Source organism: Erpetoichthys calabaricus, chromosome 11 (assembly GCF_900747795.2).
Source record: "Erpetoichthys calabaricus chromosome 11, fErpCal1.3, whole genome shotgun sequence".
Taxonomy (NCBI): Eukaryota; Metazoa; Chordata; class Cladistia; order Polypteriformes; family Polypteridae; genus Erpetoichthys; species Erpetoichthys calabaricus.
Genome location: NC_041404.2, coordinates 78,567,009 through 78,585,537, shown reverse-complemented (window position 1 = coordinate 78,585,537; position 18,529 = coordinate 78,567,009). Strand labels below are relative to the sequence as shown.

Here is an 18,529-nt window from a genome sequence, read left to right as displayed (position 1 = left end):
AACTTATCTTTGTGGATGCTTTTCCTGTTTTCTACCCGTAGTTTCTGGAAGTGTGTGCAAAGCTAACAAAGTGCAATGGACATGCACAAAGTACAAAATCCTTAACTGTAACTCAATTAAGGGTTTACATGGCCAATTAAGGGTTTACATGGCCACATAATCAGATTATGGTTTACATGGTATTTTAGAGACTGAGTTTGTGTGAATAACCAGGTTAATAAGGCACATGTAAATGTCCTCAGTGCTCTTACAGGCTTAATTGCCATCCCACATGGAGCTCTTAGAAGACCAGCACCTCGAGATGATAATTTATGTGCTGGCAGGCATTGATAAGTTCTGTCAAGTAAATTAAACACAAGACATTTAAAATTTCATTTGTTTGAAGGAGGATTTTGAAAACATATCTGGAAGCCAAAGGGGAAGACCTGCAAACAGAAGCTCTGTGGTCCTGCATTCTAGATCCAGTAGCTATAATCTTGAATTAGATGAAGGTTACAGACAGAGTGATTTGAGTTGCTTATAAATAATGTGTTGCATAATTGCATTAGCCAGTTCTAAATGGAATAATTGCATGAATTCTATTCCATAATAATGAGAGAACATCTAAATTCTCCTGCATTTTTAAGATGGATAAAGCAGATCTTGGATAATGTGGTAATATGTGTGGCCTAAATTGTGCTGACTCAGAAAAGTTAATGTTTAGGTACTGAGCGAACAGTTAGGAGGACTTTCCTGCTCTATGTATCTTTCCCACCTAGTAATAACATTGCTTGTTCCTTTTCTGTATTCAAAGTCACATAGTTATCACTTATCCAATATTTTAATTTGATTATACAATTAATTAAGGGCAAAATAGGAGAAGCCTCATTTGGTCTTAAGGACAGGTACAGTTGAGAATCATCTGACTATAAAGCATCCATCCATCTATTATCCAACCCACTAAATCCTAACTACAGGGTCACGAGGGTCTACTGGAGCCAATCCCAGCCAACTCAGGGTACAAGGCAGGAAACAAACCCTAGGCTGGGCGCCAGCCCACCACAGGGCACACACACACACACACACACACACACCAAGCACACACAAGGGACAATTTAGAATTGCCAATGCACCTAACCTGCATGTCTTTGGGTTTCTTTGGAGGAAACCCACGCAGACACGGGGAGAACATGCAAACACCAAACGGCCACCATGCCGCCCTGACTATAAAGCAAATGACTTTAATGTCTTCTAATGATGTCTTCTAGGAATATCAATAAAAGTGAAATTGGTAATAGTCAAAGTACTGAGGCACACAAAGACTAATTTCATAATGTAATACTGGGGTACTACAATCATATTTCTGTATTTTTTTCTACCCTTTGGTCTGGTAGGTCATGGCACCTTTGTAATCAGGATTGTGATACTTGTCGATACATCCACCCATTTATCCCCTTCTGACCCTGCTTTTCCCTTTATATTGTATTCAATTTTATATTTATATTGTATTAACAGGTACACAGTGTCGCAGGAGGCTGGGGGACAGACCCAGCCAAGATGCCTGGAAGGACCGGGAGGTGGCGTGTTCGTCCTCCGGGCCACGAGGGGGCAACCGCCCTGGATCAGGAGAGGGCCACGGAAGGGGAGCAAGGTGGATCAAGGCTGTTGGGGCCCATGCCCACCACCAGGGGGTGCCCCGAGTCTCAGAGAGCCTGGGAAAGGTGTACTTCTGCCACACCCGGGAATATGGACGTCAATCCTTCCAGGGACACCCGGAGTGCTTCCGGGTGCTCGCCCGTCACTTCCGCCACACCAGGAAGTGTCATCAGGCAGAGCACCTGGAGCTCATCGGGGTAAGAATAAAAGGGGCCGCATCCCTCCAATCAGGGAGCTGGAGTCGGGAGTGGGAGCAGGACGAAGCTCCTGTGGAGGGAGGAAAAGGCGGCCCAGGGACAGTGAGAGAAAGGCCCAGGAAAAAAGTGATTGGGGTTAGAAGCACAGTGTGTTATGCAGGACTGTGTTGTGTTGGTTGAAAAGAAGAAAATAAACGTGAGTTTTGTATAAAGATGCAGTGTCTGTCTGATGGTGTCCGTGCAAGTCTCTCAACAGCTAAAATCAACCACATAGGGGATGCCAGTCATGCTAAATCATACACCAGCTCTCACTTATGCCACACCAATTAAGAGTTGCCAGTTAACCTAAGATGGATGTCTTAGGTTAAAATATTCGCACCTAAAAACGAATTGTACATGCAAACCCCACACAGACAAAGACCAGCCTGGAAGTGAGGTCCACATATCACATTATAAATCTTTATTCTATTGTGTCTAGTCTGTATCCATACATCACATATTGTACTTCATTCACCCACTTCAGGCAAAGCTCATGACACCCAGACATTTCAGCTGGACGTGTAATTCTTTTCATTCTGGGAGTGCTGGTTTCACTATCACTCCATGGGACTATGCTGAACATTTTTCCATTATCCACCCACACATCTGTTTTAGCTGTTGCCATTCCAACACCATGTCTCCCAAACCAAGTGATGGATTGGATCAGAAAAGACTTCTAGCTTCTATATTTTCCTATTAAGGAGATGCACTGAGGTGCTCACAAAACTGGTGCAGAACAGGTTTCCATGATTCAGCTAAGCATTACTCTTGCATTGTTATTTCAGTTGTTGCACATGGGCTTGGCAGTGCCAAGATGATCCTAAAAAGCCCAGATAAAAACAGGTAACCCATACCACAGAAAGGCCACACAAGGCCTTTGGAAAAACACAATCAGAAGTCAAACTTGCATAAGAAAGCAGGATTTGAAAGAAAGCAACTTCTGTTCTAGTCAATGAATCAGTGTACCAAATTCAGTGTTATATTGATGATGGGCACGTACCAAATTCACTAAACAATAAACAAAAAAGCTTCACATTATCATCCAGCATTGAATCACTTAGCTGGCATGCACTTACCATGTAAGAATTAAATTTTGGTCCAACTATAAAGTGCAGAAAGGCAAAATAAAAAATTAATGTCTGCATTCAACTGATTCTGAGTTGGTCTGAATTGCTAAGAAGCCTACGCTGTCATCCAGCAGCAACAGTGTCAATAGAACCACAGTGCTGTGCACTGGCCGGTCAGGTAGACCTAATCAGCGCCAGCTAATGAGTGTTCAGACTTCATTGGTGTATCTAGGCCTGGACAATTCCATGGAAGCAGCATCACTTGGATTTAACGACCAAGACAAAAAGGGATAATGTGGAGTGGAATTGTATGGATGTATAAAGATCTTGTTTTTTCTGCCATTTATTGTTAGTTTTTTGGACCTTGACACATTTTGTTTGTTTTTTTTGTATATGGTTTATTTTCATTGCTGAACGCTCATTAGGTCTTCTCCACTGATTCCAATTTCTCATGTCAACCAAGCTAACTAGTCCTAACCAAGAATGAGATCTAATGATGAGGTGAAAAAATGCCAAGAATATGGGCACACATGCTTGGCAATGAAGAACTAGTACAGCAGGAATTGCTCATGGCTATTGACCTTTGGCATGTCTGGAGCTTGAAGAGTTTAGCCGCTCCTGTGCTTATTGCAAGTGGCAAGGAGTTATCAGGGTGAAGGGTCACTGGTCACAGGGGAAGGGGTCAGTTGAAGCCAAGGCTTTGTAAAGAATGAGCAAACATGAAAATATTTGCTTTCTAAAGGTCTTTATGCTGTGTGAGAGTGCAGCCGGAAATCCTCACAAGGTGATAATGCTTAGTGAAGGCTGGTCACAAAAGGAAAGGCAGTTTTTCTATTCACTACTCTGCTTCTTTCTCCATTTTGAAATAACCTTAGATGTTTAGCTACAACAAGAAAAGGGTGTTGTTATTGGAAATAAAATTGTAATGTTCTGTCTCTGCCACAGTGCCTTCAGCACACACTGGGTTGACATTTTCTTGACTTTGCTCCTCGGGTTGTTTCATCATTTCGCCTTTTCTTTCACACTCCACCCCCAGTCCCCCCACCAAACATGCATTATGATACTCAAGCAGCGAAGAGAAGAGGCGTTAGGTTCAGCACGGGTCCTCAGATAGTCTCAAAGGGAGCGAGGAGCTGGAGGCACTGCAGCATTAGAACATTGGTTTTATATTCTCATTCTCTGGAATGCTGCCACTGCTGTCAGGCTGACTGAAGAAATGTGAGCAGCAGTGATGCCATATATTATCATAATGGTAAACTTTGGGGACTCAGTAAAATCCAGAGGAATCATTGAACTAGTGGCTGAGACAATTTACTGGGATAGGTGGGAAATAAATATAAAAAACATTTTAAGCTGAAAGGTAGTGCTGCTGCCTCACAGATGTAGGATCCTAGATTTAAATCCTACTCCGGGTTGATGATTGTGAAGAGTCTGCACAGGGCCTGTGTTGTGTAAGTAGGACCTGCGACAGTCTAGGCTCAAGCACATCATGAACCTGTACTGAATTTAGTGGATTTGGGATTAGATTAGGCAGCTCACACCACTTGAACCCTGATTTAAATTCAAGCTGAGATCCATTTTTCAGGCATACATTTAGTCTTTCTTCTACCTCAGCTTCATTCACCATCACAGGTGCTTTACAGAGAATTAGGGGTTACGATAAAGTATCACACACAAATCATCCTGCAGTTATCAAGAGGAGTGTAAGAGCCAATCTTAGAGAATTAATGCTTAAAGCTAAAATTCATATAAGTGTTTGCTTAATTTGAATAGAAAGTAATTTTCTCATAACTATAGATTATGGAATAGCCTTTTACCCCCTGTAAGTTAATGAGAAATAGAACCTTCTTGGCTTTACCTGTAATACAGAGTGTTAATTAAGCCATTTGGGAAATAGTCTCATTGCTAGCATGGGGTGTCAGACATATTTGCAGTCTGCAAATGGGATTAGCATACAGTTTTCTAACCATTTAAAAGTGGTTCAACTGTATGACCAAACGTAGAAAAATGAAACCAGAAACATAAGCCTTAAACAGAATTTTCTTTAAACAAGAACTTTTCTTTATATTGCAATACCAATCTTTTCTCTATTTTGTGTGTGACCTGTTTTGCTTTGAACTTTTACTACAACTTTTAAAAATGAAGATATTTGGTCTGTCGAATTATTTCAACATGAGTCAAACTTTTGCCAGAATTCTATAAAGCTAACTATGGTAAAAGCTGAAGAACGTTGGTAATTTTGGGTAAATGCAGTTACAAGGAGCCTTGAAGGGCATCTAAGAAGTTGTAATAGCCAATATAAAAAGGAATTAATCAAATCAAACAGACTTGCAACATAAAACTATAAAACAAAACAACCCCCAAAATAATCAAACAGGTTAAATAAAAAATTGTAAGTAGACCTGGCAAAAGCAGCAGTCGAAGGTAGCATTGGAAAACCAATGACTTTCACATGATGAAAAGAAAATGACCAGAAAGCCAGAGGAAACAGATGGGTCTTCAGTCATAAAAACATACTAACTTTGACAAACGACAGGAGACCATATACCTAAGCTGTCCCAATGTCCATTATCCAGATACTTCTTAAAGGTTGTCAAGGTTTCTGCTTCAATTACAGTGGTGTGAAAAACTATTTGCCCCCTTCCTGATTTCTTATTCTTTTGCATGTTTGTCACACAAAATGTTTCTGATCATCAAACACATTTAACCATTAGTCAAATATAACACAAGTAAACACAAAATGCAGTTTGTAAATGGTGGTTTTTATTATTTAGGGAGAAAAAAAAATCCAAACCTACATGGCCCTGTGTGAAAAAGTAATTGCCCCCCTGAACCTAATAACTGGTTGGGCCACCCTTAGCAGCAATAACTGCAATCAAGCGTTTTGCAATAACTTGCAATGAGTCTTATACAGCGCTCTGGAGGAATTTTGGCCCACTCATCTTGCAAAATTGTTGTAATTCAGCTTTATTTGAGGGTTTTCTAGCATGAACCGCCTTTTTAAGGTCATGCCATAGCATCTCAATTGGATTCAAGTCAGGACTTTGACTAGGCCACTCCAAAGTCTTCATTTTGTTTTTCTTCAGCCATTCAGAGGTGGATTTGCTGGTGTGTTTTGGGTCATTGTCCTGTTGCAGCACCCAAGATTGCTTCAGCTTGAGTTGACGAACAGATGGCCGGACATTCTCCTTCAGGATTTTTTGGTAGACAGTAGAATTCATGGTTCCATCTATCACAGCAAGCCTTCCAGGTCCTGAAGCAGCAAAACAACCCCAGACCATCACACTACCACCACCATATTTTACTGTTGGTATGATGTTCTTTTTCTGAAATGCTGTGTTCCTTTTACGCCAGATGTAACGGGACATTTGCCTTCCAAAAAGTTCAACTTTTGTCTCATCAGTCCACAAGGTATTTTCCCAAAAGTCTTGGCAATCATTGAGATGTTTCTTAGCAAAATTGAGACGAGCCCTAATGTTCTTTTTGCTTAACAGTGGTTTGCGTCTTGGAAATCTGCCATGCAGGCCATTTTTGCCCAGTCTCTTTCTTATGGTGGAGTCGTGAACACTGACCTTAACTGAGGCAAGTGAGGCCTGCAGTTCTTTAGACGTTGTCCTGGGGTCTTTTGTGACCTCTCGGATGAGTCGTCTCTGCGCTCTTGGGGTAATTTTGGTCGGCCGGCCACTCCTGGGAAGGTTCACCACTGTTCCATGTTTTTGCCATTTGTGGATAATGGCTCTCACTGTGGTTCGCTGGAGTCCCAAAGCTTTAGAAATGGCTTTATAACCTTTACCAGACTGATAGATCTCAATTACTTCTGTTCTCATTTGTTCCTGAATTTCTTTGGATCTTGGCATGATGTCTAGCTTTTGAGGTGCTTTTGGTCTACTTCTCTGTGTCAGGCAGCTCCTATTTAAGTGATTTCTTGATTGAAACAGGTGTGGCAGTAATCAGGCCTGGGGGTGGCTACGGAAATTGAACTCAGGTGTGATACACCACAGTTAGGTTATTTTTTAACAAGGGGGCAATTACTTTTTCACACAGGGCCATGTAGGTTTGGATTTTTTTTCTCCCTAAATAATAAAAACCATCATTTAAAAACTGCATTTTGTGTTTACTTGTGTTATATTTGACTAATGGTTAAATGTGTTTGATGATCAGAAACATTTTGTGTGACAAACATGCAAAAGAATAAGAAATCAGGAAGGGGGGCAAATAGTTTTTCACACCACTGTACATGTCTTGGTAGTTTGCTCCAGATCCCTACATCTCTTTGCTTAAAGAAGTGCTTCCCAGCTTTAGTCCTAAATGCAGTCAGTCAGTCATTTACCAACCCGCTATATCCTAACACAGGGTCACGGGGGTCTGTTGGAGCCAATCTCTGCCAGCACAGGGCACAAGGCAGGAACAAATCCTGGGCAGGGCGCCAACCCACCGCAGGGCATGCACACACACACACACCAAGCACACACTAGGGACAATTTAGGATCGCCAATGTACCTAACTTGAATGTCTTTGGACTGTGGGAGGAAACCCATGCAGACACGGGGAGACATGCAAACTCCATGTAGGGAGGACCAAGGAAGCGAACCCAGGTCTCCTTACTGCGAGGCAGCAGCACTACCACTGCACCACCGTGCCACCCGTCCTAAACGCACTTCTTCTTAATTTCCACAGTCTGTATCTGAATGTTGACTCCAGATGAATACTCATGAGCAGACTAAGAAAGAGGAGATCTCATCTCTCTGACAAATTTATATGTGTTATAGACTCTAAAATAGTCGGTTATCAAAAATTGTGCCTTAAGAGTCTAGACTGGCTTAAAAACCAAACTCCAGAAGCAGGCTGCACAGTCTGCATAGGCCAGATCACAGTCCAAGCTGAAAAAGACCCAGAGTTTAATAATAGGTATACTAGGCTTATGATTCACTTTCTCATGTTATTAATTGTTCTAGTATATTTAAAAACTTAGATTTTTTTGTTTTGCTCATGTTTCTCTTCTTTTTATCTTTCCCATAGGAGGAGATTGAATCTTGTTTTTTCTTTTTTATACCTTTGTATTTCTATTTTTCTCTTTTACTCTGTATTAAAATATAATTGATGGAATCTGTTTTGGTATTATTATTTGTTTCATTAAGTAGTATGCCATTGTAATGTTCGTTTAACAAAAATAAAAAAATATTTAAAAAAAGAAGTGTTCTCAAAAGGGATAGGGGAACTGTAAAAATCCCTAGCTCACAATAACAAAAACAATTTTCTCTTATATTTAAAGATTTATTCCGCAAAAATTCAAAACCAAGCACAAAACCAAGCATGATTAGAAGGTCTGTCTAAAATGCAAACCAAAAGCAATCAATACCAAATCCTATATCCAGTATCTTTAATCAGTAAACAAAGGCAAATGTCAAAAAAGAGAAAAGAACTTACAGCAATCAGAATTCATCAGTGCAAAAAATAAAAAGATGAGCTGAACTTCGCAAGGTTAGACTAATGCTTCAGCAGCCTATACTGGGACACCAAGGATTGTTGCGTGAATTAAAGGATAATCATGAAATAGTTAATGAAGAGGGAGACGTAATCAGGCTAAGCAAAGGGTCAAAATCAGGAAGAAATGTTAGTCTTCAAAAACAAAGTTAATTGAAAACAGAAGTACAAAACTAATGTTAGTGACTACTTAGAAAACAAGCTAACTACACAAAGAGAATTTTTTGTACATTATGTATCCACTGAGGGATAACCCATGCTGTGACTGTCACATATTTATAGCATTATCCTCCTGACGCTTCTATCCTAAGTTGTGTTAACAAAAACAACACATGAATAAAAATAAACTCTGTAAAACTAAATCAAAATGAAAATAAATCTCAGAAACAGAATCCTCACGTAAAAAAAACACAAAATTCACAAAAGCACACAAATAAAAATGTATTAATATAACACTGTAAGGTTCTAGACTGCCAGTCCCATAAATAGAGCTAGGGTGGTTGTATTAGTTTCAGTGTCAAGTCACTTTGCCTCTTCTGGCCCAACATATTACAGAAAAGGAACAGATATAGTATATTCTTCCATGGGCTGTGCCCTAGCACAAGGAGTGCTCCCGGGTCCAAGATAAAAGAGACCCCTTGACCTCATCCAGGCAAGTTGGAGTTGGGTGTGGAGAACAGATAAAGCTCCCCTGGGAGGATTGGAGGAGAAGCAAGAGAGAGAAAAGAATTTAATTTGTGTTAGTGTTTATTAAAAGAAGCCTTTTGCAAGGTAATTTTTAATAATAAACCTTACATTTGCATCTGGGACTTGTGTCTGTGAGGTTGTGTCTGGAGTTTGGGGTGCTGCAATGCCCCCTACTGGTCACAGTAGATCATTAAAAGAAGTGGATCAGAATTTTGGGCTGGTGTGTCATAAGAGAATGTGGGCAGGAAGCTGGATTCAGCATTACATTTACATTATCAGCACTGAGGAAGTTCCTCACAGCTCTTACTAGAGCAAATTGCGTCTTGTAATGTGGTTGGAATAGAGACATGAGTGTTTCAAACTGACAGTTATTAGTTAGTTATTGGGTAAGCTGAGAAGAAACTGCACTCTCAAGAAATTTAGACAACAAAAGCACATTGAAGGGAGGAATAAGTTTGAGTTGAATATTCTGGTTAGAAAATGGATGGATTGATATAGGACTGGCTTCTCCAGTACTCATATTTTCTCAGGGAGACTGATATACACTCCGTGTGATGAAGTAAGCAAAACAAGCTACACCATTTTAAATATCAGAGGAAAATCCAGGGAGTAGTCTGTAACATCACTGGAAAGAGAAAAGGCTGCAAGAAGAGAGGAAATCAAAGAGTATAAACATGGAATTGAGCAGGAAAGAGGAGAGTGGAGATAAGGGATCTCATCTTAAATGAAAGAGATGAAAGAGGAGCAAATTAAAGTACATGAGAAATCTGGACTGGAGAATCATATTCATTATTTATCAATAGGATTATAAGATTTCACGTCAGATAACTTGTACAGTTTTAGCAAGAGTTACTGCTTGTAGCATTGGAAGGGGGGGACAAGAATTCTTCTCTGTGGATTGTAGCAAAAGATGATGACCATGATTGCTCCAGGAACAAGTTTCCTGTGTGCAATTTCTCTCTGTTCATATATAGCATTTTCTTGATAAAAGTTCCTGCTATCAACACAGGGGCAAATATATTTAAAAATTTCTCATGAAACTCTGAAATTCCAAAAGTTTGACTTTTACACACTCTGCCTACTTTTTGAGGCATCCTATTTTCTTAATGAAACTGTTAAGCATTTTAATTTACTGTGTGTTTGTAGAGTTCCCTGCTGTTGGAGTTCTGAGGATGTGCATATCATCCATTTGATGAACTTGCTTTTCCATTACATTACACAGAGATCTTACGCATATTCTGGTAACAACTTATGGGAACAAATCCTTGGACACACATCTTCTCTTCCTCATGCTAGACTGATTCAGAGTGTCAACCTAACTTATTCTGTCCATCTTTGAGATGCTGGAGAAAACTCAGAGTAACTGGGGAGAAAATCAAGTGCATGCTGGTATCAACCAAGATGGGAATCACACCCTGTTCCCTGTAGCTGTGAGGTGGCACTGCTTGAGGTGGCGATCTTGATGCATTATATTATATTATATTATATTATATTATATTATATTATATTATATTATATTATATTATATTATATTATATTATATTATTTTATGAATTAAGGAGGTTTGAAAGTTGATGGATAGACAGCTCGGTCTAGAGTCATAGTTTGATGTCATTAATAAGCTGCATTCTAAGACTGAAAATTGTTAGTTTAGTTCTTGCCTTTGTCTCTCAGCAAGACATTTAACCAACAGCACATACAGTACATTCCATACATACTGTATATATTGTATATCTCTTCTTGTAAAATTGGTATACTTCCTATAAAATGATTGTAATTGCTGTTTTGTTTTGATTTAAGCAGGATCTAAAATAGATGAAAGAATTTCATCCACTTCCCTAATTTATTTACTATAATTAAATTTGGGGTCATTGGGAAAGGGGGCCTATCAAGTAGCAGGAATCAATGATGTATGAGTAAATTGTACACAGACATTGGGAGGAAATGCAAACTTTACACAGATAATGCCTGGGCCTGGATCTAAATAAGTCCTCTTAAACAATGAATTATGAGCATTAAGCACTGCTCTACTCAAAAGACACATACACTCTACTATACTACATTATATTGCATAATATTATATAAGTGTATTTAAATAAGCATATTATAATTGATTATATTATGGAATGGCCCAGCACTGGGTATCCAAATCCCACACTGTGTCTGCAAAGGACTTTTCTCTTCTGGCTTTGGCTTTCTTCCTAAAAATATGGGTGTAAAACTAGTGGGTGATTTTTAGGATGATTTTTAATTCTCTCTGTGTGAAAGTGTGTATGTGATCCTGTGATGGATCAAGATCATTCCTACCTCATTACCATTTATGCTAGGATAGCTTCAGGTTCTCCCGCAATTTTAAAATCTGATTTGAGCAGATTTATGTTTTTGTGATTTTACTAAATTAGTCATCTAACCATGTTCTGCAATTACATTTTTCCATTATAGAGTTATGGTATAGTGAAGTCTGTCCTAACAGTATCAGATGCAAAGCAGGAACCAACACCAAATGGGATGTCAGTCCATTGGGTAACTCACTCAGTCACAAATCCAATCTCACTCTTACAAATTAATTTAATAACAGCAGTTTACCTAGCATTTGCATACTTGGGATATGGGAAAATAAAACAGAGTAGCTGGAGAAAAGCCCATCTGAACACAGTGATAAAGTTCACATTTTGCATTCACAGAAACTGACAAGAATCAGAGCCTAGTCCTTGGAGCTGAGACACCTTGCTATACTAATCCAATTTAAGGATACAGGGCATCAAAGCCCTATCCCAGGAGCACTGGGTGCAGAAGAGGAAACAATCCTGGATAGGGCACCAGATCATTGCAGGGTGGTGGTACCTGAAGGAAAACTCAAGCAGACCTGGGGAGAACTAACAAACTTCAGACAAGGCATGGAATATGAAATCAGGGTGCTGGATCCATGAAACAGCAGTGCTAACCACTGGGCTTGGATTAGGTTAGATTAGATTTTATAAACCTACTTCCATGATATTGGAATCATATATCAGCAAAATTATTCACAAGGCAGGAGCCTTCCACAGACAAAGTGCCAGTCCACCACAGGGAACATTAATGGACATACATTAACTCTCGCTCATAAAGGAGGAGTTTCTCATTCATTGAACAAGCATGTGTGTGGGTCGGGGGAACAAATCCTGATTACCAAGAGAAAAGTGATAGAGAGAAAAGTCTACCTAGTCAATGACCCCACTGGGAATCAAACCTAATTGTCAATCTGCAAATATTTGCTTTCCTCTAGAATGAAATCCAAATGCACAGATAGTGCTCAATGCTGTAAGAATACAGCAACAATTGTTGGGTAGTCCCTTTTTGTAGATCTATACACACTCCAGAGTCCATTTCTTTACCACATTCTGGTTGACAAGCACACCATCTTTGCACAAGTGACTGTGATGCCTGGCACTAGCACTGAAAATCAAAGGAAGGATTTCATTGTAAGGAAGCCATCAACTTAGATTTGTGTGACAATAACAGGTTTTACAGTTGCAAGCTTTAGTAATGGTGGATTGGAATCTGACAGATGGGCACAAAAAGCAATGTCTGTATTATAGGCCTCGGGGTGTTTCTTCACCTTGGTGGTTTAATGCCTTTCTTCCCCACATGAACTGCTTTCTGTACAAGAGAAAGCAAAATCCACCATGTCAGATTCAGCTCCATGTTACTCGTCTCACTATTTCTCCTTCAGTTTGTTGTTTCTCCTGTTGTATGAATTTTCTATTTGTGTATTTTACTTTGAGCCAAGGTGCTTTGAAGATTTCAATGTAAAAATACAAAGAAGGAAAAAACTGGATATAAAATCGGTAACACAGAGATGTTGTTTTGTGCATTGCTTTAAAATCAAATAGACAATAATAGTAGTAAAGATCCACAATTGTTCTTGATCAAATTCAGGGTCTCAGAGACAAAATTAAAAATAAAAACAACCCACATTTAGGCAGTAGCATGTAAGAGTGACTTATAGGCATTTCCTTCTATGGCTCAATCCTGCCATCTTCTGGTAAGAGTATGCTTTGTGTGCACGCTTAATGCTGTGCAGCTCACATGAACTTTCAGTAAGGTGGTCCATTTCTAGCAAGTATCCCATGGTGGACTTTAACAAAGTCACATTTTGACTTTATCCATTTCCAATTTATTTTTGCTGATATCAGAGTTGACCTGTAAAGTCAACGAGAAGAGCAGAAAGAACAAAATCTGGTAAGATCTCCTTTCTACAGTGTGTTAATGGTGATTACAATGGTGGTTTGGTGGTTGCAGGTCTCTCCACATGGTCAGCGCTGCAGTCCAAGCAAGTGACGGAAAGTCTTCCTGAAAGAACTGTTACACAGTGGGTAGATGAAGGGGTTGAGGGTAGAGTTGAGGTAGCCCAGCCAGATTGTGACCATGTGGGTTTGGGGGCTGATACAGAAGTCACAGAGAGCTGTGACAGTAAATGTGGTAAAGTAAGGCACCCAACATGCCATGAAGACAAGTATGATTGCCCCAAGCTGCTTAGCTGCCTTCCTGTCCTTCTGAAAATGTGATCGCTGACTGGAACAAGACACCATCTTCCAGGAGTCAGAATGAAGTTCACTATGTGATATCTTACTCATCCTCTTCTTTGGTCCCCGTCCTTTTTTTGTAAGGCGCCATGCTTGGGGGCGTTTTCTATCTGTAATGTTCCCAAGATCCTGACACGCACCCACTGTGCTCATCTCATCCATAGTGTCAAGGCCATGTAGCCGGGTGTATCTGGTTGAGCCAATCATTGCTGAGAAGGATGCTGGATAAGTGGAGTCTGAGTCCTTTTGCAGTTTTGAACATGGTTTCCAGGTCATCTGATGTTGACGTGGCTGTTGTCTTTCCTGAACTGGGTGAGCCAGAGGTGTCATCTTAAGGCGGACCATTCTTTGAAACCCGCTTCTTCTCCTTCCTCTCCTGCTCTGTGATGGCAACAGAGGCCCTTTTGCATCATTGAGTGAAGCTGGGTTCCTAACACCAAGTGGCCCATGACGTCTCCGGAAACACCTCTGGACTGTTAGATACATCCTGGAGTAATACCAGAGCATGAGAGCAGAAGGAATGTAAAAGTTCAGAAAGGCAGCAAGCAGCTTGAACCAGCCACAGTGTCGAAATTCAGTGTCGCACTGGTCCACCTGAATAGGAGATGATGCCTGATTGGTGTCAGATTGAGGCCAGCTCAGTATAGGAAATAGCCAAATCATAGAAATCAGCCACACTGAGCCAATGAGACAGGCTGCCCGAGCTTTGGTCCTCTGCTTAATATATGCCAGGGGCTGTTGGACAGATCGGTAGCGGTCCAAGCAGAGTATGAAGAGGCTGAAGATAGAAGCTGTGCTTGCCACATAGTCCACCGACAGCCAGAACTTGCAAGCAGCTTGGCCTAATTTCCATTCTCGGGCTAGGAGGTAGACCAGAGCAAGTGGCATCACCACACTGCCGATGAGAAAATCAGCTCCAGCCAAGCTGGCAATGTACATGTTACCGACAGTGTGCAGGGAACGCTCCCGTCTCAAGATATACAAGACCAGAACATTCATCAGAATGGTGAGAGCACTAATCCAGCCCAGCACAATACCCACAAGCACAAGCTGTGCTTCAGTGCCCTCACTTTGTGTTTTATTAGACTGGACGCAGCTTTGATTGTCACTTTCTTTCCAGTGGTTTGGCTGCCCTGGGACAAGTTCTGTTGCCATTTCGCAAATAGATGGCATCTTGCTGTTCCACAATGCCCTGCATGGGTAAAAGAGGATAAGTTTAGAAACTGAGAGTCATGGCATTGCAGTCTTCCAAAGCAGATGTTGCAGGAACATACACTTTTTACATACAAGGAAGGGATGACGGGGAAACTGGAAACCATACAGAACCCCTACCTGGAGGATTTGGGTCCATGCTGCTAACTGAAATAAAGATGAGGAGAACACAACCTGCTTGACTGCTTGGGCAGGACAATGGAGTCCCTTTAAAAGCATACTGTTGTGAAGGCTTGACTATGTAAAGCCAATAAAGGCCTCAGAGGGAACAGTAGATGAAGCACTAATGTGGCGATCCTGTAGCAAATCAACATTACCTCTCACTATGGAAATGATCCTGCCATGGAGTTTAGAGTGAGATGAGATGAGTGGAAAGTGTTTTTATAGGCTCATTGTTATAGCAAAATTCAGTCTAATCTACATGCATCACGTCACCACTCTCTGGCAATATATGATGCCTGTGGGGTGACAAGAATGAAAATGTCTGTGGTAGCCAGGCTCAGTTTAGTATTTCTCCATCCATGGTCATGTATGGCTGTGGCATTATCCAACCAGTTTAGGAGCAAGGAAGGGATCAACCATACAATTGAGGAGAACCCATTCCAGGAATAGAATTGGGATGTTCAGATTTCTTTGGTGTGGTTTGTTTCACTGTCTCATTTAAGCATAAAAACTAGAAAACTGAAGGGTGATGTCAAATTGAGGATGAACAATTTTTTTAAAGTTGTACAGTTTTTGAAAAAGAGGTCTTTGATATAGCTTTATCTGTTCATGTTAATAAGCACAGATAGATAGATAGATAGATAGATAGATAGATAGATAGATAGATAGATAGATAGATAGATAGATAGATAGATAGATAGATAGATAGATAGAAAAATCAGTCAAGCAAACTTTTTATGATATTGTGTGCTTCACAGTGATCACCTTACAAAATTATTTTACAAAACAGACAGAGAACAACATTATACAGATGTACACAAAAGAATTTAAATATAATTGTATTGCCTGCCATATTGTTGCTTACATGAAATGTTAACATAGATTCCTGTATTACCTGAGCCACTACCAGATGCCCATAAAATGTGTGCATGTAATTCTATTTAAGCACTTCTTTTAGTATAAATAAAGACTGATTGACAACTACTGCCCTATGCATATACATACTGTATCTATATAATAAGACGTAGTGTTGCAAATTAAGTATCAATTTCAACAATAACTAATTGGAGTAAAAAGTCTCAAGTGTTTAAAAAGGCAGAAGTCACAAGATGCACATTATCCCAGTTGTGATTCTCAGATGAAAAGCCATCTTCCTGGGGTGCCCGCAGCCTTTTTCTTTCTGTTTCCGGTTAGGTTTATGTGGTCCTGCAGCCTAAATGTCATTTCTAAATCTGTTTTCTTTTTCCAGCGTGTCTGAGAGTCAGTGCTACTATATTTATGTACAACATTTATATTTATTCGTAATGAGTTCCCATAATGAAAAAGAATGTCATGATTTTAGAAAGTATTTACTGTCCATTTGATGAGCTTGAGTGCATCTTCAAAGGAGCTGATCCAGGCACCCTAAGCTCACTAGCCAAGCTATTAATAAAACTTGACAAAACGTCATCCAGAACATTTCTGAGTACGCGCTAATGTAGTGAGCTCCTCCAGATTTTCTCTTTTAAGGATGACTTGTCTAAACATCCCAGAGACTGTCATCATTCTTGTGTGACTGTTTGGCTCCTGAATGCAAGCACTGTATAAAAGCGGTGATCCTCACCTCCATCTGAAGCTCACTATTTTCAGCCAAAGAGGTTTGCCTAAATCAATCATTAAGCCCCTGGATGGGATGACACCTCAGTGCAGCGTGCACAACAAAAACAAGCAACTACAGATCAGAGCTGTTAACAGGAGGTTATAGAAGAAATTAATATCCCAGGAAAAGCCCACATAAGCACAGGGAACACCCCAGTCTTTTTGAGGTGAAAAGTGACAGTCACTGCACCCTCCATCAGTAGATCAATTATCTTTAATATGTACAGTGCTCATTGAAAAAATAAATTAACCTTAGAATTTCATGCAAACATTCCTTCAATAACAGCTCAGATAGCTTATTTAGATTGATTCAAGAGACACAGTTAAATGTTTGCTGGGGTGTCAAGTCTGGTGTCTTGGACACCAGAGTGTCCTTTCAAGCCTCAGAACTGTATCACATCAACAAAGAATAAACACAGTTCATTGAATCTAAAAGCGTAAAGTAGAATATAGAGAGGAAATAAATGCAGGTAGGTGTGCACAGCAAACCTACTCAAAGACATCTATTTTGTGTTGCTTTCACATCATTTAACCCTCACTCTTCTATACCTTACCTTAAAGCAAACGGTGCTTGTCTCCTCTCACGTTCACCATGCCTGTCTTCCTGCAGCTTCTGCTCAAATGCTTCTTAAAAGTACCTTCTCTTTAATGCCAAAAGAGCTACAGCGAGATCTGGTAAGATGCCGTTCAGCCAGGCTGGACAGATGTAGCTTGTAGCTCCTTTTTACACATCCTTCCTTCTAGCAAGTAAACACAGAAGAGAAGCAAATGGTCTGCGTCTGATGAATTCAGTCTCAGGGGGCCGGGCTGCAGAAAGTTTATTACTTTATGATAAAGCGCCACACACGCCTGGAGGAGGCCACCTGCTTGGCGATAATGATTAGCTGTTGAGGCAGTTGATTCTAATGAATTGTCAAAGTAATATCCCCGCTGGGTTGATGGCTATAATGATGACAATGTCAATGGCACAGATTAATAAAGCTCATTAGAGGCACTCACCTCAAAAAGATAAACAGCTACAGCATCATCCCTCTCCGTTGCAGATCCCAGCAGGGCAGCAGAGCGAGGAGCATTGAGCTCTGTGCAAGACTCAAGTAGGAAGGACCCCTCTTGGTGGCAAAGTGCAACTGACAGCAGATGATGTAGCAGCTGGGGACCTAACTGTCCACCTGTTGTTCCAGGGCTTACTCCTAAAAGCTTCCATTGAGTTCTAAGGTTTTGTTCAATTCATTTTTGATTTTTGTGTATTTAAGTTTAGTAAATGCTAAAGGTAGGCAGAAATATTTTCCATTTCTTCAATTTTGTCTTTGAATGCTTTTTGTTTTGCTTCCTGGATGGCCAATTATTGGTGACACTGTAGCATATTTAAATTGAGGATGACTGTCCACTGCTTTAGTACAATGTGGGTGTTAGTAAGCAAATTAAAAATTCAAACGTCTGTAAAATAAAGGCCCTATTCACAATAAGCAGAGGAAAACATGGTCACATCTCAAATCTCCTGATACACTATGCTGTTTATACTCCATCAAGTATGTTGTACATGTCCGAACCATTCTCACCTGCACATACACACTTTAGCTTCTCTTTAGGCCAGCACTACCCACTTTCCTTGTGTTACGACCCAAAGGTAGTTCTTACAATTTCTTAATATTTCAAAATGAAGTGGAATCCTAACTTTAAAAAGAACATCAAAACAACATTCTGCATGACCATGTATTGTTACTGTATATATATCTACAGGTTTATATTTCAAAGATTAGCATTTATTGATCATCAGTAAATGGGACTTACTGTATGAACTTTGAGTTCCAAAACACAGGAGAGTTACAAAAATGTTCAAAAA

General features: G+C 40.1%; 1 protein-coding gene across 1 annotated transcript; it reads right to left on the bottom strand.

Annotated features, from left to right (window-relative positions):
• Positions 1–11,910: 11,910 nt before the first annotated feature.
• On the bottom strand, positions 11,911–17,450 carry LOC114661330 (histamine H1 receptor-like). The gene is made up of 2 exons (XM_028814544.2): positions 17,241–17,450; positions 11,911–14,866 (listed from the first exon to the last, which is right to left on the bottom strand). Exon 2 carries the CDS (start codon positions 14,845–14,847, stop codon positions 13,405–13,407), a length of 1,443 nt encoding a protein of 480 aa, XP_028670377.2. The 5' UTR covers positions 14,848–14,866; positions 17,241–17,450; the 3' UTR covers positions 11,911–13,404.
• Positions 17,451–18,529: the final 1,079 nt, after the last annotated feature.

Excerpts from the sequence above, each read along its gene's own strand:
- LOC114661330 (XM_028814544.2), bottom strand. The coding sequence starts at position 14,847 with ATGCCATCTATTTGCGAAATGGCAACAGAACTTGTCCCAGGGCAGCCA.